Source organism: Cucumis melo, chromosome 3 (assembly GCF_025177605.1).
Source record: "Cucumis melo cultivar AY chromosome 3, USDA_Cmelo_AY_1.0, whole genome shotgun sequence".
Lineage (NCBI taxonomy): Eukaryota > Viridiplantae > Streptophyta > Magnoliopsida > Cucurbitales > Cucurbitaceae > Cucumis > Cucumis melo.
In genome coordinates this window covers 21,905,265-21,929,832 of record NC_066859.1, presented here as the reverse complement: position 1 = coordinate 21,929,832, position 24,568 = coordinate 21,905,265, and the positions used below count along the sequence as shown (strand labels likewise).

Below are 24,568 nucleotides of genomic sequence, written 5' to 3'. Positions count from 1 at the left end.
TTTCAATAGTTTTGTAGTTAAAAAATCATAAATCATAAATATCTCAACTTAATTGTTAAGATTTTCTTTTCGAGTTCTTGAAATTTATGGATCAAATAAAAATTAAACAAAATTGAAAAATAGAAGCGTTGTATTTAGAAACCTAAAATCACTTGAAAACCAAACTTAAAAATTCAAAATAAAACATATTATTCTTTCTTTCATTTTTATGATTTCCTATTTTATTATAGAGTTAGATTTAGACGTCAATATATATACAGAATCAAAGTGACTAGTGAGTTTAAGTCCGATTTAATTTGCTCACTTTTCTAATATATTCAACAACCAACCTTCCTCTAATACAGAGTGATTTTTAAAATTATTGACAAAAATAGAGTAGGTTGAAAAGAAATGGCAAAAATAAAGTAGTTAGGCAAACTATTGTAAAAAATATGGTGAATTTTGAATTTTTCGAAGCCGTATACGACTTCCACATCACCACTTGGACCATTTGACCGTCCGATGTGGAAGGACTATGTAGAAATTGTGTACCCGGTACACGACTTCGCTACTCTAATTTTGACAATAGTATTTGTACAACCCTATTTTTGACATTAATTTTTAAAATTACATCATTTAAAAAAATTCCTCTAATCCTTTAGTTTCTCTCTTTATTCTTCCATATAAACCCTATTCTTTATCAATACATGTATTCCTCAATCTCTTGTCTATTATCATCTATGTCAAAGTGGTAGTTGCATAAAGTCAGATGTCCTACTTTGTTTTTGTTTTAAGTTATATTTCTAGTGGAATCATTGGAAACAATAAAGGAATAGATATTGGAAAATATATAGTTCATCAATTAATGTGTAAACTTGAATAGTGAATAACGTTGGAGTTTGTGGAGTTGTTAACGACAACTTTGTGATGTTAATACGTTAATAAGAAAGTAAAAAAAAATTAAAGGTGAAATAAATATTTATAATATAAGTATTAAAAGATTTAAAACCATCCTAATCTCTGAACTAAGTCTTAATTGTTAAAAAATAAAAAATACCAAAGTTTAGGATTACTTTGATGTGAATAAGTCTAAATAAAAACAATAATAAAAGAGATAATGTCTTTTGGAGAAGCAATTAACTAACACTCTTTTCATAAAGAACTTATGGAACAAATAAAATATTATTTAAAATATATATATATATATATATCAAACCTTTATGAGTGCCATTATACAAACTTTGAAATTGTTTGAAGAATCACTTTTTAGTTCTCACCCTTTCAAGAGTTATTTTAAATTAACTTTTCACCTTTAATTAGCAAAATAATAATAATAAAAAAGAAAAATACAAAAAGTATGTCCATTAAAGGATATAAATTGATTATTGTAATTGTAACAGTAGACAATGAGGTCATAATCTCATATTATTATTTTATTATTTCGTTTTCATCAACTTTTCATCGGTCAACGATTTTCAATAGTATAATTTTTTGGGTTACAATGAATAATCAATTCATTGAATAGAATTAGATGATGAGCATAATTATAAAATATTTCTTTACCATAGTTGAAAGAAAAAACTCTTAGTCGAAATACATAATCATCTAATTCTATTCCATGAAACATCATGTGAAATTACAAAAAATAGGATTACTTTCAAGGATATAGAAAGTTTTGAAAGGGATTTTTCCAAAAGATGATTTCTAGGATAAATATGTCGAGAAAAGTCTATTAATTCCTTTGGTTAAAAAAACCCTAAAAATAAAGATTCTTGAAAAATTGCCAAAAATAATACGCTAAATTTGGAGGATAAAAGATTTTTGGATTGATTTTGAAAAAATTGAGTTTTAGGACAAATTGGTAGTAAAATGTTTAAATTGCCCTTCATTAATTTTTCTTCAAACCCATTTTTTTCCTCCTCCTGCAGTGAATTTCTTTTTTGAACTTTCCCGCTTCCACTTCGATTTCTTCTCCTCCGGTGTCGTTTGTCCTCTCCTTCGATGAATGTCGCCTCTCCGTTTGCAGTTTTCGTTGGGACCCAAAAATCAATTTTGTGGCAGTTGGAACCTCTCTTTGTGGTAGTCGAAAATTGATCATCTTCAATTTTCGTTGGGACGTCAGAGCTTTCTTGTGGCAGTCGAAACCTCTTTGCGGCTTTTTCTTCGCCAATACTCGATAGGTGATTTCCTCTTGTATGTACTTTTTATATATATATATAAATTGATATAAATTTATGATAGTTGTTGGGTGTTTCTTAGTCTGCTTGAAAACTCTCTACCATTGGGTTGGAGCGAGCTTTATTGAAATTAGGTAGCATTGAATAGGATCAATTTCTTTAGTAAAGGTGGAAGAAGTGAAGTTGTAGTTTGGACTCTATGTGATTTAGCATTTGCCTGAATTGCCTCATCATCACGTGTCACTACATCATTTTAGAGCTTCTCAAGCAGATGTTGGTAGGAAAACTTTATTACAAGTTCTTAGTATATGTTTGAGTGAGAAAAATTCTTTTATGTTCAATATTATTACTATGTTTGAAGAATATACATGATTATTCATATAGATTTCCATAAGAAAATGACTTTGAAATCAGCACTCTAGCCTGCTTTATATAAAGACAACCTCAAAGCATTTATTTCCTTCAAATTTTGCGTACATACTTTAAAGAAAAATGCGACGTTTATATATGCATGGAAATTTTTCAAGGTGTTACAATATATGGTTAGGAGTGCAAGCAATTCAATTTAGTAAGTCTCTTATGCACTTATGTTTTATCTCGTACGCATATTGCACATTCCAAACTTTTACTATGGAGTGTTTTTATGCATGTTTAGTAAGTCTCTTAAGACCGTATATTTTATATCGCACACATCTCGCACATTCCAAACTTTCACTATGCATTTCGAAATTAAATTGCTACCCCTCCTAAACGATTTAGAGTGTTTCTATATATGTATGCTTAAGTAAGTCTCTTAGATTTAGACAACAATGAAGCAAAAATAAATAAACAATATTTTCATACCAACTAAAAATTTATCAAATACTAAAAAGTACAGTAACCAAAAGAAAGTCACCTTACCCCCGTTGTTCGAACTCCCTCGTCACATTGTGCCGCCTCTGTCCGATTTCCTTCAATTTTCCAAACTATGCATCGTTCTCCTCAGTATGGCTTCTTAGTTCTTCTTCTTCCCTAGAAATTTTCTCCTAAAGTCAAAATAAAGGAATGAACTAGTTGCGCCCAAATCGTCGAAACCGTTGTCACTAGTGTCAAAGTCACAAACTCTATCCCATAGTCTGTGCGCAGCCAACCACAACACACAAGAAAAGAAAGTGGGGGAGAAGGAAAAGAAGAAGGAGAAGGAGACGGATTACATAAAATTTATTTTTAGGGTTTTTTTTTAACCGAAGGATAATATAGATTTTTTCCAACTTATTTGTCCTAAAAATCATCTTTTTGAAAAACCCATTTAAAAACTCTTTATACCCTTAAAAATAATCCTATTTTTAATAATTTGACCGATGTTTCGTGGAATGAAATTAGATGACGAGCACAATGTATCATAATTATAAAATATAATATTCTTTACCATAGTTGAAAGAAATAAATGAAAAAAAAAAACTCTTAGTCAACCTAATATAATTGAAATTTAAAGTGACTTCTTTCTTTTTTTTTTAATAAAAATTGTTTTTTTTATTAATATTTATTTAGTACAATAATTGTGATAATGATCGGGGAGAAACAAGATCATATCAATTGTAGCAAACCCATTTTAATATTAACAATTTCTATTAAGTATTATCGATATAATTTTATAATTTTTTTATTTAATATTATTGATTATACTAAATTATAAAAATGCCAAAATACAATATTTGTTGTGAAATATAAAGGAAAATTACTTTAAATAAAAAAAAAGATCTTTTAAAAATATTTACATATAGCAAAATATCACAATTATATGTGATAGATTAAGATAAACAATTATTTGTGTCTACTACGATAGTCTATCTTAATTTATTATTGTAGATAGACTTTTGATATTTTAATATATTTTATAAATATTTTGGTTTATTTTTTATATTTTAAAATTTAATTTTAATATTAAGCATATGAAAGCTAATTAATAATAAAAATAAGATTCATAGAGTGATGTGTTTAATTAATTCGTTTTCAATTAAAGTTTGTATGTGGTTTTTTCAATATGTTTTTTAGAGAATTTTTAGTTGATGTAATGTAATTATTTTAATAATATTCTTTTGTAAAATGAGTTGGAAAGTTCTCTCATATTCTTCATTTTTTTTTATATCCAAGGACTGCACTAAGTTAAGCTAATTTTAAATTTGAAATACCAATTAAAAAATAAATAAAACTTAATGATCAAACATGTTACTTTCGAAAAGTTAAGAATTTAATATAAAGAAATAAAATAAACTAAAATTAACATAGGTCAAAATCAAATGATGGATTTTTCATTCCTACTAAAAAATGAATAAATATAACTAAAATTAAATCTCAGAGAATAAGTTCAGTTTTTTGCCAAAATGAAAAAAGAAAATGATTTCACATCTAATAAGTAATTAAGTTTAAGTTTATTGAACGTTGTTTAGTGTTTGTAAATTTATTGGACCAAAATTTTTGAGATTGTTTTAATAATCACTTGACCCATTTGACAATTAATTTGGCTTTTCAAAATGATTTTAATTTAGACTTTCATTTATTGTCTGGTTACATTTGAGAATTGTTTTTAAAATCAAGTCAAAATTTGAAAATTAACTTTTTTTTAAAAAAAAAAATAGTTGTTTTTATATCTTAGCTTGGATTGATTTGTTTTTATTTTTAAAATATACTTAACTTTCAAAAATCAAACCTTACAATAAAAATTTGACTACAAAATTGAGGTTTTAGTTTTAGATTTTTAACCTCGACTATAAACATATCATTCTTTTATCTCTATTTTCTTTTTTTATAAGCCAGGAATAATTTCAAAAATTCAAGTGAAGTTGTGCAAACTAATTATTATTTTAATTTTAGAATTTTTATGTCTAACAAGTTATTATTATTATTATTTTTTTTTCTAAATACGAAATATATCAAATACATAAAATTAAAAAGGAGTATTTTTGAAAATAAAAAAAAAATAAAACTATTTGGCTATTTAAAATTTGTTTACTATGTTTTATAAATAATTTGTCTTTTTCAAAATTTGAGATATTATTGATAATACAACACCACATCAATTAGCAATTAATTTTGGCATATTAATCGGAGTTAACTCATAATGGGCATCATGTCTTGTCAACAAAGAGAGAAGGGTATTTACGAAATTTGTCGATGATAATGGGCCGAAAGGAATCGAAGCCCAAACCCAACCGGACCGGTCCAAATATTTGTCGTAGAGATTCATTCAAAAGGGGTCGGGGTTTGCATTCTTTTCCCCGATGCGTCGGTTAATTTAATTCAGTTTTCTATGCATTCAATTTTAACAATTTTTGTTTGTTGTTTTTTCTCAATTCGGAAAAATCAAAATTCCTTCTGCCACCGTACTTTCAATCCATTTCTCCCTCCCAAATTTCTTTCTTTGTTTCTTCTCAGAAATTTCAAATTCTCACTATACACAAACATCCGTCTTTCCTTCAATCCTTCTTATTTTCTTCAAATTTCATCTTCACTGTTGTTAGGGCTTCTTCTTTCTTGCGTTTCTGGTACCGAATTTTGACGAAATGTCGGCTTCGACCGTCTCCATAACGGCGAATCCGGCGACGCGGAGGAGGCCGGTTTTAGCCTCGGAGAAGAAAGGGGCAAGTTTTGAATTGTTGGCCACTGATGGGGTTAACCCTCTTTCGAATACTGCTACTCTTGGGACTGGTGGTGCCGCCGACGACAAAGTTGCCGGTGGAAATGGTAGGGATATGAGTCATCATTCGATTAGGGGTGAGGTTGTTCTTGAGCGGTCTTCTAGGGATCCAATTCAGATCAAGAAAGCTGTTGCTAATTCTACCATTTCCCCGCGGCGGAGTAGAAAGGTAGTTATGAAGCCGGAGAAGCCTCGATGGGTAACTATTGTTAGCGTTCTTACGAAGAATGGTGTTCTCTTGTTGGTTCTTTTGGGGTTGGCTCAAATGGTTAGAAAACTAGCCCTAAAATCTGGTGAAGGAGAGGTGGGAAATCAGATGGGATTTTCGGAAGTCGAGGGACGGATTGCGGAAGTTGAAGCACTTTTGAAGACCACGAGTAAGATGCTTCAGGTGCAGGTGGAGGTTGTTGATCGGAAGATTGAGAATGAGGTTGGGGGACTGAGAAGGGAAGTTAACAAGAAGATTGAGGAGAAAACTGCTGATCTTGATAGCGGCTTGAAGAAGCTGGAGAACAAGGGGGAAGAATTGGAAAGGTCTTTGAGCGAGTTGAAGGCTGGGGATTGGTTGTCCAAGCAAGAATTTGATAAAATTTATGAGGAATTGAAGAAGGCTAAAAATGGTGAATTTGATGAGCGATTTGCGAATTTGGATGAAATTAGGGCATCTGCAAGGGAGATGATTGAGAGGGAGATTCAGAAGCATGCTGCTGATGGGCTTGGTAGGGTGGATTATGCTGTTGCTTCTGGTGGGGCGATGGTTGTAAAGCATTCGGATCCATATAGAGGAAGGACAAGTAATTGGTTTTCGAAAAATGTTAGGAATGGTGTTCACAGTGATGCAGATAAGTTGCTAAAACCTAGCTTTGGGGAGCCCGGGCAGTGCTTCGCCTTGAAAGGAAGTAGTGGGTTTGTTCAAATTAAGCTGCGGGCAGCAATTGTTCCAGAAGCTATTACTTTGGAGCATGTTGCTAAGGTGATATTTTTATTCTTCTTAGAATTGTTTGCTGTGCAAAGTTTTGTTTTGATGTCCAAATACGTGCTCTTTTACAGTAAATATTTATATTTGACAATTGCCGAAGTATGTATGAGCGTCTGTTAGTGGGTGCTACTCGGGCTTTGATTAAATATTTATATTTGACTAATTGGATTGTATACCATGAGTTGTGAAGGGAAGAACCATGGGTATTCTTGGGGTTACAAGTGAAACATCTGTACCTTCTATACTTAGTTATGTTGGGGCTTGTGGGTGGTTCTGTTTTAGTGGGAAACTTAGGAAGGAGAAAGGATTTAAAGATTTATATACACCTTGATTGGATGAGTGTTGCAGTGTGATACTGTTATGTAATTTCCCGCTTCTTCATGAGTGTCTCTGCCTATGGAATTTTGTATATTTTTTTTCTGATAGATATATTTGCCTGCTCATTCCCTTCCATTTCCGTTCCCTTTTTCTTTACTAAAACAAGTTCTATGGTACAGACCGCATAGTTTAAATGAGGGTCGAATTTAGTCATCAGATATGTTTTATTCATGCATGGGACTTATGAGACATATTTTCTAGGATGGGGATGAGAGATAGATTTTCTTAACTTAGGAGACATGTTTTGTTCAAGTTTGTGAAATTTGTATTCGGTATCCGCACACCATTGCCTTATGCGACAAGACAGGTTGCATGTTCTTATACTAATCTTAGTGAGATGTATATTGGAAAGGATTGACCTTGGGGGCAGTAGCTTGACTTTTATTAGTCATTTTGGGATTAGAGGTAGAGAAGGTTTTAAATTATTTTGATTTGGAGAGGGCTACGTGTTATTTTAGAATGTTGTACAAAGGTACCTTCTCTTTTTATGTTCAGTATACGAGAGTCTGGGACATGCTTTTAGACACCTACCTATTTTAAAAGAGGAGATGGGGTGAAGATTGAAGGTAGGCTATCTTCTTTCTTCTAATTTTATAATACTCTTCAATGGTATGTGGTGTGTCTAAAAAATGGAAAACACTACAAAATGTCCTCGACTAGAACTCCAACGGTGCCATAGACCTCTAGAGTTTTTCAAGGAGAATTTGAAAACATTATTTGTCTCCTCTGAATTTATAATCCCCAAGTCTTGGCATAATACATTTGTTTAAGAGACTTTCACTCATCCCTCAATGTGTGACAAAAAAGCAATTGAAACAAATTACTGTGTCAAGTATGTTGATTGCACCAGTAATAGTTTAAAGGCTAAAGATACCTCCCTCCAAATTGCTTGGAGAAGTTACATACCGAGAGAGATTCTTGGCCCCAGTTACTTTTCATTCTTTAATCTTTATACATTTGCCTCATGATTGGTAGACGAGGGTGTGCTTGGGATTCGCTTTTTTAATGTGATCAGAATTCAGGAGTATTGCTCTTTTCATGGTTTAATATTTTCCACTCGTTGAGCTGCCTCGATAGTGCTCGAGTGTGATTGTAGTTAATATCTGTTAGATTAGTTTTAATTAAGTTGTCTTTGTTTTGTTTTTTGTATTCCTATTTTGAGAAGCAGAATAGACTTCCATTCAAAAATTAATTAGCTGAACAAAAGTCAAAACAACCAAGGGGCAAAGGGATAAGACATCCCTTTTACTCGAGGATAGTGGGAGTAATTACAGAAGGAAAACAAAAAATGTTGGGCACTCCAATTAGAGGCGGTAAATGATTACAAAAATAGGCTAGAGAAGTATTCATATCTAAGAAGACTCTTGAATTTATTTCCTTTCGTTTCAGCAAGGAGGATGGCCCTTGATAGATTAATCCAAAGCACTTTAGCTTTTTCTTTGAACCAACATTCAAACGAAGGTTCTGCCGTCCAATTCCCCACCTGCTTCAGTTTACAACCCCTAAGACCAAACAGCTTGCCAAAATGGTTCAACAAGCTACAAACTCACAATGCAGGAGGTAGGAGAGATATTCTCACTTCTACCACACTGTACACAAACCTGGGTTTTCTGAATTTTGCTCACAGAGTTGATACTTCCAAGGGATGCCGTCCGCATAAAGAAATTTATTCAGAATCCTTCTTTCTGTTGAAGGGATATCAAAACCAACTTCACTGAGAAAATGCCCTATATATCCAACTTTCAAAGAAAAATTTTATCCACTTAAGAAGGTCTATCTGGTTTCAACAAGTTAGCTTTGTTTCTTTCAAATGATGTACTTTATGGAAACTAATTAAGGAGAGAGAAATCCAGTTCATAAGATTCTAGTTCAGTGGAGTTTGCATGGGATCAAAGATCTTCGAAACCTGGGTTCTCTATTTATCCACTCGCACCTTGCATAACCACCCAATCAATGTCCGTGTGTATACTTGTGGAACTGCTAACATCACATCATCTATCATGGTAAAGCAGGCATACCATGAAGATGACTAATGCCCTTATTCATACCATTGGAGATGCTTGTCCTTACGCATATACCCATGATCATCCTCTTATCTAGGTAATGTGGAAGTTTGGTTGCATTCTCAACAAACCTCCTCTTGAACAAAGTACCACCTCGAATCTCCTTTCAAATAGTCATCTCTCCGAATTACACTTGAACATATTACTTTTAACCAAGCTAACTCCTCACCAGAGGATATCGCCGGTTCTAGAGCTCCACCATGGATGCACTATGACTACATCATTGAATTTGAGGCTTGTTAATTTCTTTGTTTGTCACTAGAGGAATTAATTTCTTTCGAGTTTTCTATCAACAAGGCTAAGTTAGGAGTATTGGGGACAACAACCCTCCAAATATCTACAATCTACACAATGGTATAATATTGTCTACTTTGTGCATCAATGGGTTGCGATACAATGTTAAATCATCGATTGGCCCAAAAGCTTAAACTGATAGATAAGGTAAATTTAATATTATGTAATTGAACAAAATGTTTCTCTCCCAGGGACTTGCAAGTCAGTATGTATAATTTAAAAATAATCTACTTTTGTCGAAATTAATTGAGTACCAGTTCAATAATTTTTTGGTTGAGTTGGCCGGTGAACTGAGTCTAAGTCGTTTCATTGTTGTATTGTGTCTTGTGAGTGGAAATGGAATTTTGAAGACTCATTACTCTGTCTACAAATGGGTCACCTTTTGTCCAGTGCACTTCACCTACTTCCATATCAAATATATTGATATACTTTATTTTTTATTCTCTTTTTTTTCGTTCTCTCTCTCTTTTTATTTATTTATTATTATTATTTTTGGTTTTTTTTCTCTTTAAATATCAAAACTATAGACGGTGAGTAAATCCTCTGCACTCCCACTCCCACGAGCATGAATCCTAGTGCTTTAATAGTCTGTAATATCACTTGAGATATAAGAAATGAAGTAAACAGGTAGGGGGTTGGAGAATTTCTGGCAACCAAGAAGGAGGAAAATTATTGGGAGGAGTAGGAGCAAGAAAGCAGGCTACATGGAGCTCCCTTTATGAAAAGGGTGCTCCCCGGGCTTTTTGTTTTTTTTTTTCTTTTTCTCAATGAAAGTTGTTTTCATTAAAATACAAAAAAAAAAGAGAGAAAAAAACAGGCTAGATACATTTCTGATCCTTCAAGTATAAGTACATTTGAGCTTTTCAAGGCGGTTCCTATTAATTGTATCAAAGTTTAGTTGTTCTTAGTAATGGTGGTAAACTGTCTCAATTTTCGCCCCTGTCCTGCCCCAGACTTATCTATACAAAAGGAGGTGCATGTTGAGAGTATTGGCAATAGAAAGAAGAAAATGGTGTAAAGATTAGGTCAAATGGCTTATGAAGTTAAGTGTGCCTCGGAAGGTGACCTGAAATGAAAATTTAAAACATCAATGGTGCAAATGTTGGGGGAGATAGCTGCTCAAGTTTTAAAAGTGGTTAAATAGTGTTCTGTAGTTTGTTGATATTTGGATTGATGTTTATTTTGCGAGTTTCTTCTTTGCCTGATTAAATTCGTATTCCGTGTAAAGGATGGGTCTGGGATTTTAGTTACATGTATTATTATTTTCGTACATCTTACCACCGTGCAATTTCTTGCTCTTTTCCATCTTAGATTTGGTTTACCTGACCGATTTTTTCACTAATATTTCCTTCACAATTGACTTTTCTGGAACAGAGTGTAGCATTTGATAGATCAAGTGCGCCGAAGGATTGCAGGGTATCTGGATGGTTTCAAGGGGACGATCCAAATTCAGCCATCAATGCTGAGAAGATGTTCCTGTTGGCCAAGTTTACATATGACCTTGAGAAGAGCAATGCCCAGACATTCGACGTGGCAGATACAACAGGCTCTGGTCTCGTTGACATGATCCGATTAGATTTCTCATCCAACCATGGAGGTCCATCCTATACTTGCATTTATCGCGTTAGAGTTCACGGTCACGAACCGCATTCGGTTTCTATGATGGCGATACAGTCATGATGATGGGATGGGCTGCAACCAGCTTTGTATTGGGCGCCATGTTTGTACTATCCTTGTAATTGTTACATTCCCTGTTCTTCTTATTCTTTATTTAGAACCCCCATAGCCCTCACACTTAGAGAATGTTTTTGGTTAGTGGGCACAGGTGTTGTTTCCTTTACTTTTAACTTCATCTTCTTTTGTTTTTCCTCTTAAGGCATTTGTAAACAGATTAACTTCGTGGGGTTGCGAATTTTTTTTGACTGTGCAGTGCAGGCTTGTTGGCTCTTAGAGCTTCTCAGAGTCTTTTACTCAAAGGTGAGCTCTAATTTTTTTTCCAACTCTTGGTTCTTTGAAGGAGTCTTTGTGAAATTCTCTCTCTTGACCATTAATAATTAGACAAAATTAGAGTCATGTTTGTTAATCGTTTTGTTTTTTGCTTTGGTTTTTAAAAATATGGCATAATTCGTCTCATTTATTACAATGATATGTGTTGCTATCATTTTCATGAAAGTAAATTCTTTTTTATCGAAGTTTATAAATTTTTTGCTTGCACTCCTAAACTTTGTTATTGTGTATTGTTATGTGTTGTTGGAAATGATTATGGTTAAGCCCTTGAAATAACTTGTTTTTCTAAAGTATATTGGAGTTATTAATTATAATTGCTATATCTATGCATAAAAGTTCCAAAATCTTTTAAAGAGTAGTAGCCCCAAATAAAGAAGTTTTTGATGAACAACCTTACTTTTGAAAAGTGTTTGAATAAAAATGAAAAATTGATGCCTATTATGAATTTTGTGAAGCCTTGATATAACCCATTCTAGGAACAATCCAATCATTTTTTTACTTACAAAATGGTTTAGTATACAAAGTTAATGATTACTTACAATGTTTTAGGTTAAATTCCACAAAATATCCCTAAGTTTTGGAACTTTCAATCATAATTTTTACTATTGAAACTCTAAAATTTGTTCCAAAATATCCTTTAATCCGAAATGTTTATATGAAAATTAATGTGAAAAATTAGGACACGTCACGTTTATAATTGTTGGACCATTTCTTTCGGATACTTTATTTTAAAAGTATCACACAGTGCTTGCAACATTAATTAAGGTGAATGATGTCATAACTAATGTTATGTATGTTTTCTAATTGTTACGTATCGATTCTTGTGTACAATTTTCATTTTATTTCAAATATGAACATTAATTTAACCATTATTCATTCATTCATTTTTTAAATGAAATATTAAACAACCCAATTTCAATAGTAAATAATATTGAAGTTTTTACATATTTCTCACTTACTCGAATACTTCTAAAAATCTTTTATATGAATCCAACCAAATTGACTAAAAACCAAATTAGAATTAGAAATGGTGTTTAAGTGAAGTACTTGAGAATCTCTCAGTATGAGATTAAGTCAAACAAATTCTTATTTTAAACAAACATTATACATCAAACAGTTATGTAAACAACTAAAATTTAAAACAAATATACATTAAAAAAACACATTTGTAATCAACTAATTTTGGTGTAAGTTGAAGGCATCATCGACTTTAGGTTACACTTGCTGCAAACTTGCCCCAAAAAAGGCATTCTCTTATACCAAAGAATCTCCTTCTTTGGTTTGTTTGCCATTATATATATATATATATAAGCTTTTTTATTTTAATATGAAACCCATCAAAAGGAACTTATTATACTGTTTTGAAACATTCTTATAAATAGTTGAGGGCCACATTCTTTCTTTGATGAATAGAATAATGAATAAGAAAATGTGAGAGAGAATGGTTTCTTCTAAGTAAAGAACAAATAAAGATTTTTAATTTTTTTTTAAAGACTCTATTTTCTTTTTTAAGAAAATCATAATGGTTTCCTTTATTTAAGGATCTCTCAATGTTTTTTTTTCTCTCCTTAGCTTGTGAATGAGGCAAACATTAACCCAACATTTTGTTCCCCTCATGTTTTATGCTTCTCAATTATTATATAATTAATTTTTTTTTTTGTCTTGGGCCTATTTTATATATTAACATAATTGTTTTAAACGATTAAAATGTAGTAAAACGTCACCTCGAGTGAAAGACGTCTATAGGCAGCGATAGTAGACTATAGTAGATATCTATTAGTGTCTATTTCTATTTGTTATTATAATATTATTATTATATTTGTAAATAAGTTTACTCATTTTATTATATATTTAAAAAAGTATATTATTTATACTAACTTTCTTTTTCATTTTTATTTATTTCTCTTTTTAAATTAAGAATATTATTTCCCATTTTTCACTTTAATTTGTTGTAGAATAATTTATAAAGGAGGATGATGAAATGGGTAGATGGGATATATATATATATATTTTCCATATCTTTTGAATAAGAATAAAAATTGTATAGGAAAAAAGGGTTAGTTTTGTTTTATAATTTACAGTGAGAAAATAATGGGGTTTGCCAACTTTTCCACTAAAAAAAAAAGCAATAAAAAAACACTAAACAAGACAAGAATAAGAACATTTTTTTATACCTAAACTATATATAGAATTTCAAGGTTCTATGAGATAAATATGTTTTCTTTTTAATCCTTTGTTGGCTTCCAATTTCTTTGTTGAGAATGTGTTTGCCAACTAATATATATATATATATGTATATGGTTTGATTTGATTTGATTTATTTAGTTCTTACAGTACAAAAGAGGTTATGTGTTGAATGATGTTTCTTATTTTTAGTTTTATGTTTTTCTTATTCTATGTATTTAAGAAATGTTGTAGGGTCAGTATAATTGGGTCTCATTTGACATTTCAATATTGTGTTTGTTTTTTCACTGTTTTCTTTCCATTCATCTTTTTTAGGTAAATATTGAACTCTTAACTACATTTTCAAAACAAAGATGAATTTTGAAAATCTATTTATTTTAGAGTTTAGGGTTTATACTACTATTAAAATGATGTTTTCAAATGCAACAAAATGAGTCAAATTAGTTATAAGCAGAACAAAATTTTACTTTCCATCGATGACTATAGACACTAATAGATGTTTATATATCTGGGTCTATCACAGTCTATCATCGATAAGAAGTAAAAATTTGCTATAGGTTTGGTTATTTAAATCAAAATTTCCCTCTTAAATGAAAATGAAAAAAAGGCAATCCAATAACCCTTTGTTAAATAAATTTCTTTGTTCTATTTGCAAATTAATTTTTAAAAAATGTGTTGAGTAATTTGTGTAAGTTGAAAGTTATTAACTATTCTAAAGCTAAAGAGAAGTCATTAAATATTGTACTTAAAAAAGCTATTTTTGAGAACCATACTCTCTCTCTCTCTCTATATATATATATATATAAAAGAAAAGCTTTTCTAGAAGAACTAATTATACTATAAATTATAGTTCGTATATTCCACATATTGTATTAAAAAAACATTCATAAAAACAAACCAATATATACCAATAAAATAAATGGCAAAGGATAAACATTAGAAACATGATCATAATAATAGAAAGTAATAATAATAATAAACAATATAAGGTTGTTATTTTTGCGTTGCAAATACTACAAATCCCCAAAATTTCTTCCTTCTTGTTAATATTAATTTAAAGGATTGATTTTGTCCATAATTAATAGAGAATTTAGAATTCAAAATTTTGTTATATTAATAGAGAATTTAGAATTCAAAATTGAAAAAAGAAAATTCATGAAAAAAATGTCCAATTGGGTGCAAAAGAAAAGAATGATAATGATCCAAAAAGAAAAATACAAAGAAAGTTTGTGTGTTTGGTGTTTTGAAAAGAGTGAATTTCCATATAAAACTATTCCAAGATTTTTCTTTATTGAATTGCTGCATGCACACACTTTGTATAGTGCTGCTGCTGCTGCTGCTGCTGCTTCATTCATTCATTCTCTTCCATCCTTTTCCATTCTCTTTTTAAATTTTAATCCTAATAAATAAAGAAATAAAAATAACCAAAAGCAAGAGTGTGTTTTGTAAGTACAAATCTCTTTAAGCTTTGATGCCCAAAATTGGACATTGTAGTGCTTGGTCATCATACACTTCTCCATGTGCATCCACCAATCCCAACTTCTTTCTTCTTTCTTCTTACTTTTACTTTTTCCTTTCTCATTCTTTCTCAAAATCAACTATACTATCCTATACTACTAGTTATCAATATATATACAAATAATAGCCTATCTCTATCTTTTATATAACCATAAATCTATTCAGTGAATATATACTTTCTTTCTAAGTGCAACAATTACATGTTGTGGAGGTTTAAATTTTCAACCTCCAAAGAAGAAGCAAATACCAATATCGTTGAGTCAAGTTCATTTTCACGTTTAAAGTTAATTTTTAAAATTGATGTTTTGTATTTCATGTTTTTAATACTAAGGAATGGTATTCTATGTTGAAATTATCCGTTGTTTCATCTTTTTAAACTCACTTTGTTTTATCATAGGTATCCAAATATAAGATAAATATACTCTTCAAAGTTTAATGAATTAAAATATAATAAATTTGAAAGTTAAAGAAATGAGAACAAACATTTAAAATTTTTGAATTGAAAAATCAACTAATTAAAATATTTTGTCCCTAAAAGGTTCGAGTATTGTATATGCATTAAAACAAAAAATTAGTAATTAAAATTTTAAATTTTAATGTACATATCAATTTAAACTCTCCAATAAAATTATATTTTAAATCGTTAATAAACAACTTTTATATCAATGTAAAATTAAAGAGAAATTTGTGGTATTTTCAATGGTTTGTGTTCCTCTATTTTTTCTGTTATTTAAAAAGAAATAGGCAACATTTTGTAAAACTTTGTAAGAAAGAAAGAAGAATTTGATTGATTTTGTAACTTATTTTAGGTTAAAAAAGTGTTGAACTGTATAAATTGATATTAAAACAAAATATATTTTTAATCATTAGATTTGAAATTAGTATCTATGTCGTTACTCACCTTTAAATAAGAAAAAGAAAAAAGAAAAGAATATTTTAAACCCTAAACTTATAAAATAAAATACATCTAATTATTAATCGAATATTAGTTAAGTAAAAGTGAAGGCTCAAATTCGTCATTTCGAGGTAAATTGATATTTTACTTTTAAATTTTAATTAAACTTAGTTTGTAACTTTATAAATTGTAAAGGTATAACTTTGATATTTAACATAAAAAATATTAAAAGTATAAGCAATAGAAAAAATAGACCAAGTCATGGTTCCATTTACTCTCATATAAGGGGAAAAATAAAAAGTGAAAACATGAACAAAAACCCAAAACAGACCACAACAAATAAAGAAAGAAAAAGTCCATGAAAGTATTGGCCAAATTAAAGAATCTGAATTGCTCCTTCAACAAAATTCTATATAAGGGCAGGAAAAAAAAAAAAAAAAAGTAGTCCATTTTAGTTGAGATTCACAAAAAACTTTGCAATTTTCTCATTCATTCTTCTGTGTTAGTCTCATGAAACAGATCAGTTTCCTCTTTTGATGATGATTGTCTGCACAAAATCATCATTTTGTTGATACCCATTTGAGTTTTCAATCAAAAGATTTGTTCCTTTGCCATTTTACTATGAGCATTTGAAGAAATTTGATCAAAAAAACCTCTACAAACTGCTGGCAATGGAAGAAACTAACTCCCAACTTCTCAACTTAGCGTTTCTTCAAAGGTGTTTTTGACCGTTTCTCGCTTTATTTTCCCGAGAAAATTCAACCATTTTCCTTCTTTGAACCGAAAATCGATTATCGATTTTTGTTTTGATTTTTTCCCCTTTTTCTGTTCATCTATCTATGACTGTGCCCTCTTTTTGTCAATTTCAATGCGTTTTGGATTGGAACAGCAAGTTTCTCGGACTATTCCATTGAATATATAAGACGTTTTGTTCATTTCTTCTAGAATCTCTAACATTCAATTTCAGGTTCTTTTCCAATTTTCTATGCTGGGAAAATGTTTCAAGTTCATTTTGTTTTGATTCTTCTTATGTATGTATAATAGACATTGCTTGGACAGTTGACTTTCTCGTGAATATGAATAAGCCCCCACTTGTCAACATTGTCGTGGGTTTCCACTCTTTTCTTTTTAAATTTGATCAAATCTGTTTCTCTTAGAACAAATCTTAATTCTGGGTTTTTGCTTCGTTTTGTGGTAATGTTCGTGTTTCTTTGGATTTTTTGAGTTTTTTTTGTTTCATTAGATCATTGTTGTTCTGTTCTGTTCATTTTGGATGGCAAGTGAATTGATTTTCTTGACATTCTTGAGAGCGACATGAATTGTTTGTCATAATATCACTTCCATTTATATTTACTTCGATTTTTTTTTTCTCTTTTTGACTGTAGATCTTTGATTTGGGTCAGTGGCATTGATGAGAAATTGCAATATCAGCAATGACTCTCAGAAAACAAGACTCAAGGAAGAAGGTAAAAGAATCTTCAATGCTCTTTCTTTCTCTCTCTTCCCTTTTTTTTTTTTTTTTCTGAATCCTAAAGTGTTATTTGGTTGTTTGTTCTCTTGAATTTGTTCCCATCTTTTTATCTTACAAAAAAGTGGGACTAACTTTTGCTACTTTTTGAAGTTAATATCATTAAATATCTTCCTTTTTCTCCTCTGCTTTCAGTCCTTCATTAGAAAAATGTTTGCGATGGGAGAAAGAAACGGAAAGAAGGAGTTCAAAGGTTCATTTGTTGAGTCCACTGGTGAGTTACAAAAGGGAAATGCTTTTTGATAAATTATCATCTTATCTTTATTTTATGATAAAGAAAGAAATCTCACCATAAAAAGCAAAGTTTTATTATTCAGATAAGTAAATAGTCATTGACGATAAGTTTGAAGTACCTTTCTAAGCATATCGTGACTTAGCATCTTTGAATTAGAAGAGATTTGAGCATGTTTGTGCTTCCTTATGAAGATTAAAAATCTAAAACGATAGCGATACGAAGAGAATCATGTCAACTAGATCTAAATGGAGAATATATTCAATATGATCTTTAAACTAGTGTGAGAAATGAAGCAAGCTTGGTATATTCTCTCTCTCCCTCTTGATATTGTCCCTTTCCCTGAGCTACTTCAGAATATTTTTCAGTCAGTTGGTTAAAACTATAGAATTTGACAAGAAATGATTTTGTTTTGGTTTGATTATCAGAAAGAGGCGTTAGTCAACAATTTTTAAGAACATGATCAATGGATATTTGCTTGGTGTTTAAGTCTCTTTCAATTTTTGTTCCTTTTTAATCTATATGTAGATCCAAATTCCGACCTACAGCTAGACAGTACATTCTTGGGTAGCACAGACTCTCTAATGGCTCCTGGTCAAGAAGTTCAATCCTTCCGGTACTTGGTGGCATGATCTCCTTGATCTCTTCTTTTCATTTTAACCTAATGACGAGCCTGTACTCTTTTGTACATTAACATTTCTTTTGCCTAATGGGATTTGATTCAGTGTTTTTGTTGCAACGTGGAATGTTGGAGGAAAATCTCCCCCTACCAACCTCAATTTGAATGATTTTCTTAAGAACGACAACTGTGCTGATATTTACATATTTGGGTATGATTTCTGCCCCCCTCTCCATCTTCACTTCCATTTTTCTAAAACATTTGGTGGTTGTCAGAACATGGAATCCACCTCTCTTTTTCCTTCCACTTTCTTTTAAATTTGGTGGTTTGTGGTTGTTAGGAATAGAGTTTATTCATCTTGCTGTGCTTTGAGAGTTCTCTTTTCCAATCTAAGCTTCCCATCAAAATGTAGCAGTTCATTTATTGGCATTAGACAACAATGCTTACTTTGTTCACCACTATTTTCCATTTCATATTTTTTAAAAGAAGTTTCTGATGTTCTTTTTCTTCCACCGGCACTCTGGATAGTAGTCACTGACCGCTATACCCTTTGAACTAAAGTCATTTGGTTCCTTGTATTTCCAAGCATACTAGCAGATTGATGTGTTATTTAAACTCCTATTATCAGTTTTCAGGAAATTGTGCCTCTAAATGCTGGAAATGTTCTAGTTATTGAAGACAATGAACCTGCTGCAAGATGGCTTTCCTTAATTAATCAATCATTGAACAACCCAACAAATGGCTGCTCGAGAGGACCGAAATCTAACACCAGTCTTGGAGGATCGAAATTCTTTCCGAAGCCTTCTCTTAAAAGCATCAGTAAAACTTTCAGGACTGTGAGTAGAAGGAAGCTAAAAAGTTGCAATTGTACTCCACTGGAACTCGAAAGGAAACGCAGTAAGGATTTCTGGTTTCGGTGCCAACCATCGAATGTGAGTCAAAGTGGAATTTCTTCAGAAGAAGATGATGACGAGGAGGATCCAAGCATCTTTGATATTTCAGATATTTCCATTCCTGAAAGCAGTAACGAGACAAAGTACGGTTTGATTGCAAGTAAACAAATGGTTGGCATTTTTGTCACAATTTGGATGAGGCAGGAGCTTGTTCCACATGTTAGCCACTTAAGAATATCGAGTACTGGTCGTGGGATCATGGGCTGCCTTGGGAACAAGGTGATGCTTTTATATTTTTAGTTCACTTGTCTTCCTCTATGGGATAATTCTGCAAAATATCCATCATATTTTCATTTTGAAATCGTGAGGGTCGGTTCTTGTCTTCCAGGGGTGCATTTCAGTGAGCATGTTATTTCACCAGACAAGCTTTTGCTTCATCTGCAGCCACTTAGCTTCTGGAGAGAAAGAAGGAGATGAGCTTAGAAGAAATTTGGATGTTATTGAAATCCTTAAGAACACTCAATTTCCAAAAATATGCAGGCCACCTTACAGTCGGATGCCGGAGAAAATCCTCGGACACGAGTGAGCATCTTAAATTGTTTGATTTGAAAGAAAAACATATACATATAAATAAGAACAACGCAGTTTGGTAATTCATTCCATATGACATGTGTATATTCTGGTTACTGAGTTTCTCATTCGTGTTGATGAAATGGCTCAAGACGAATAATATGGTTAGGAGACTTGAATTACCGGATAGCTTTGAGCTACTCGGAAACTCGAAGACTCATGGAAGAGAATCGCTGGGATGCACTTCTCAACAAAGATCAGGTAACGGCAATACCTAATCACTGAAGCAGCATTCATTCTCTTAGAAAAAATTCGTAGTCACTTTTAATAGGGGCAACTTGCTTCTTTTCCCTTTGCTTTCACTTTTCGAAACTTGTGATGAAATTATTTTTTGCCACAAAATTACTGCTATGGATAAAAGCTGGTTGAAGTTTGGGATTGTGTTCTTAGATCGATTATATTTCATCCTAGTTCTTATTTTTTGCTTGGTGTTGTAGTTGAAGATCGAAAGGGATGCAGGGCGAGTGTTTTCTGGATGGAAAGAGGGAAAGATTTACTTTGCACCCACATATAAATACTACTACAATTCAGACACATACGCTGGAGACTTGAAAAAATCGAAAAAAAAAAGAAGAACTCCAGCTTGGTAAGAAGTTTGGCATAGAACAGCATACAAACTCTTGTTCTAGTCAACCCACATAACACCTAAAAATCACAGATTCAAATAAGAGACTCTGATAACGATAAGACAGGACACAGGCACGGCTACAAGTCATTTAATTTTTAAATTTAGGGCATGGACCTTGCAAGGGTATGCTTATTATAATATATACCGTTTTTAAACAAGGAAATTAAAAAACCAATGAGCTTGTGCATATACATCCTTAAAATTCATGATGCATTTCGCTCTTATAATTGATTGTTTTTGTCCTATATGTGTCCACTTAGTACGTAGTATACTTGTAACAAGTATATGATGCATGTCAAACAGATTGGTTCTATTATGACCATGTACAACTAGTGTCTAACACATCTATTCCACTAGCACGTGTTGGGCATGGACATGCTAGCCAAACTAAAGTGCATATGCTTCTAAACGTGAAATGTGCTGAACTTCTTGGAACAATGCAGGTGTGACAGAATTTTATGGCATGGTGATGGCATACGACAACTTTTTTACATCCGTGGGGAGTCTCGTTTTTCCGATCATCGCCCTGTTTGTTCAACATTCCTAGTCGATGTCATGGTTGTCGAGGGAGGGCTGAAGAAGAAAATGCCTATCTCTGATATGAAAGTTGGGGCTGAAGAATTGCTACCAACAAACAGTAGATATTACCCCTAAATTAGTGGTAAGAGTAGTGTCAATTAGTTCAAAGTTATGGAATCTCCTTTTTATGCACATGGCATTCTCTTCCTTACTTTGCCTTTCGCCACATCAGGTCTTAATATGGCTCAGTAGCTTAGTCCAACAATTCATTACCATTCATGACAAGAACGATGACTCGTCGAAGTTTTTTCCGACGCCAATACTAGTAGGATAGTGTAGATGTAACGAAACCTGCAAGTCGAATTTTATTAGTAGATTTTCAAGTCAAGGAAGGGATGTGGTCATCATCAGCAGCAGCCATGGATGCAGATTGCTGCTTGCAGATGCATCACATCAGATTGCAGCCAATGGTTAACTTAAAAAAAAGTAGAAAAACAGAAAAGAAAGTTTTTTTTTTTTTTTTAGTGTAGCTCCTCAGTCAAACTAGAGAGAAGAAAGTGATAAAGTTTTTCAAGTTTTTTTAAGATAGAAACTTTTGTCTTTTAAGCACTGAGCAGATTGCAGAAGTAACATTTGATTTGATTATCTGATGAAATATATAGTAATAGAAATTCTTTTTTTTGTTGGAGAGTAGAATCCAAAGTTTGACAACCAAGAAAAGAAAAAGTTTGTGCTATTTTGATCACGTGCATGGTCACGTGATGGCAGGTGAACAAATTATTTTTATACTTAACAAATACTTTCAAGTTTTTTCTACTCTTTTTTTTTTTTTTTTTTTTTTTTTTTTTGCTTTGGAAATGGGAAGTTCCACAAGTCAAAGTATACATGTTGTTTACATCACATGCCTCACACTCACTCACCCAATGGATCTGTATTGAAAACTGTGTTTGATCTTTAATGAATAATACAGGCCATTGATATTTGGAAAATTTTTAAGATTAATTGCTAATCACTCCCTTGGGAGTTATTTACTTTGCATATCTCACCTTGGTATTTTGAAAGTGACTTTAAAATACCTCAACTTTGTTACATTGTGTACTATTAGCTAAAAAGCGTTTGGATCGTTGAGTTAAGTGATGAAATATGAAATTAATATGTTGGAGTATCTTCAACTTGTCAACGACAATTTGTTGGGTTCCAACCTCGATCAACAATTGACAACTAAACATGATTGTTGCGTTCATTGTGCAACTCAACCCAACACCGTAAGGCATGGCCTAATGACAACCTAGAAAATCTGTGTTTTGAGTACAAAGTTGCAAAGATGAAATTATTCTATAAACGGACAAATGAGTGGACATGAGTTATTTAACACCAATTTACAAAGTTAGTGGGCTCAAAGCTAAACACCCTGTCAATGATAATTTCCACACAGTTGATACATACGGGTCTTGTTTGGTGTTGTTTTTGTCAAAGCTAACTCATAAAAGGGTATGAGTTGAAACTTTTCAACATAAGGGCACATTTGCAAAATATAGAAAATATAGGAGTGTAATATGCAAATACCCTATTTTAGAAAAGACCCTACAGATTGTATCTAGGAGTATAGAATATGGGAGCAATCAGAGATTTGAGTAGAATATTGCTCCAAACAGAAACAAATGAGGCAGTTGAAGACAAAAGTTGAAAATTTGTTAAAACTTATATAAAGAGGCAGTCCAAGTTGTTAGAGTTGAAAGACAAACAAGACATTGATTCTCTCAGAGCTTCACAAAAAAACATGAAACCTTTGATCTCCAAATCATTGTTAGTTCCAATTCTCCACACTTTTCTACTTCTGATCTTTTCTTTCCATCTTCACACTCCTACTCAAGCTGCAAGAATGCTCTTCCCTTTCCCAGGTTCTCATGTTGCTTTTACGTCGTTACCGTTATCGTTATCATCGCCGCCGTCGTATCAAGTTGATTTTCTTCTTCATCATCTTCCTTCTGCTGCTCGGAAGCTCGGCGAAACCTCATCGTCTACTTCCACAAGCCTTCGCCGAATACCTCGTAGTGGCCCCAATCCCACACAGAACAGGTAATGATTTTGAATCCTAGTTGGTTTTTTGTTTTGTTAATGTTAAAGTTTTAACTCATGGAGTTCTCTCTGTCCGTCTCTTATTTTGGTTTTGAAAACAGAATGAAGCCCAAGTTGAGAAGCTAAATCTTAAAGGGATCAAAGAAACAGATGTTCAAAGGAATCTCAAAGCCAATCAGTATTCTAGTTTTTTCTTTTCTTTTCTTCTTTTTTTTTTTTTATACTAAGGAAAAAAATTCATAGCAATAGAAATACATTAGAAAACTCACTGTTACATACATGGTTTGATTAGAACGTTGTTTCTTTAAACAACTTCTTGTGTATGTGTAGATTTTTCAATGTTAATAAACTTCTACGATATTGATGTCTTTCTTGGAATCTACTCGGTTTTTCGAGTTTAATGCCAAACTTACTCGAAATTTGATTTTTTCTATCATTTGAGTTCAACAACCCCAACTCAATCCATTATCGTTCGTCTTAAATTTTCAACCGATGAATCTGGTTACACTTTGATAAAATTCTCATAGGTAGTACATATTGTAAAGACTATTTACGAAGATTTTATAAAACCAAATGAACTCAGTTCTAATTTTTTTCAAACTATAAGGAATATATTTAGAATTGAATGAATTGAATTTTAATTTTCTTCCGTTTGTAATGAAAAATGAGAAGTTGTTGAGCCTCAACAAGAAGGTTGATAAGTTATTATCCACAAGGATGAGAGAAACAATCAAGTAGGTCCATTTTAGTGACTATTCAACAACAACAAAGAAAAAAGAATAGGGTTCTTATTGATCCAAAGTGCATTCTATATGAAGAGTAGTAAAGGGAAAATGATAAAAGGAATAGGGAAAGAAATGAAAGATATGAGAGAGATAAATGGAATCCTAAATCTTATGGAGGAGGAATGGCTTAAAATCTAATCCAAATAGTGTGTGGAGGGCCCAAACCTTAAAGGATTGGGCTAGAGTGTTTGGATCTTATAAAGTTGTCTAACATTAATAATTCTTAAAGACATGTCTTTGTCTTGCAAGTGTTGTTCGATAATCATTTATGGTTTTGTTTGGTAATCTTTTCATTTTTTAAAGTTAAATTTATTTTATTTTGACTTATGTATGGTTTGCATCTTTTTAAGTGAAATGATTACTTAATGAAATTTTAAAAAAGAAAAAAGAAAAGAGTATTTTGGAAAATTACTTAGATCCACTCGGTAACAATTTTGTTTTTTAGTTTTAACTTTTGAAAACGAAGTTACGGATACTCTTTTCACCTCTTGTTATTTACATTTTA

The 24,568-nt window shown here is 31.8% G+C and overlaps 2 protein-coding genes across 5 annotated transcripts; both read left to right on the top strand.

Annotated features, from left to right (window-relative positions):
- Window positions 1-5,429: 5,429 nt before the first annotated feature.
- On the top strand, window positions 5,430-11,546 carry LOC103496542 (SUN domain-containing protein 1). Its single transcript, XM_008458426.3, has 2 exons — window positions 5,430-6,805; window positions 10,921-11,546. The coding sequence occupies exons 1-2, from the start codon at window positions 5,699-5,701 to the stop codon at window positions 11,224-11,226; spliced, it is 1,413 nt and encodes a 470-aa protein (XP_008456648.2). The 5' UTR covers window positions 5,430-5,698; the 3' UTR covers window positions 11,227-11,546.
- A 5,010-nt stretch (window positions 11,547-16,556) lies between these two features.
- On the top strand, window positions 16,557-23,646 carry LOC103496543 (type I inositol polyphosphate 5-phosphatase 10). Of its 4 annotated transcripts, none has more exons than XM_008458427.3 (13): window positions 16,557-16,868; window positions 17,536-17,616; window positions 17,814-17,892; window positions 18,439-18,526; window positions 18,636-18,740; window positions 19,158-19,701; window positions 19,811-20,004; window positions 20,145-20,253; window positions 20,490-20,638; window positions 21,124-21,341; window positions 21,432-23,005; window positions 23,101-23,278; window positions 23,380-23,646. In XM_008458427.3, the coding sequence occupies exons 2-10, from the start codon at window positions 17,584-17,586 to the stop codon at window positions 21,332-21,334; spliced, it is 1,512 nt and encodes a 503-aa protein (XP_008456649.1). In that variant the 5' UTR covers window positions 16,557-16,868; window positions 17,536-17,583; the 3' UTR covers window positions 21,335-21,341; window positions 21,432-23,005; window positions 23,101-23,278; window positions 23,380-23,646. The 4 variants fall into 4 exon arrangements, with proteins under 4 accessions (XP_008456649.1, XP_050938919.1, XP_008456650.1 ...); XM_008458428.3 differs by lacking the exon at window positions 16,557-16,868 and adding an exon at window positions 17,100-17,117; XM_051082962.1 differs by lacking the exon at window positions 21,432-23,005.
- Window positions 23,647-24,568: the final 922 nt, after the last annotated feature.

Coding starts and splice junctions, on each gene's coding strand:
- LOC103496543 (XM_051082962.1), top strand. CDS start 17,584: ATGACTCTCAGAAAACAAGACTCAAGGAAGAAG. Junction 17,893..18,438: donor TTCATTTGTTGAGTCCACTG/GTGAGTTACAAA, acceptor ATCTATATGTAG/ATCCAAATTCCGACCTACAG. Junction 18,527..18,635: donor CAAGAAGTTCAATCCTTCCG/GTACTTGGTGGC, acceptor GATTTGATTCAG/TGTTTTTGTTGCAACGTGGA.
- LOC103496542 (XM_008458426.3), top strand. CDS start 5,699: ATGTCGGCTTCGACCGTCTCCATAACGGCGAATCCGGCGACGCGGAGG. Junction 6,806..10,920: donor CTTTGGAGCATGTTGCTAAG/GTGATATTTTTA, acceptor TTTCTGGAACAG/AGTGTAGCATTTGATAGATC.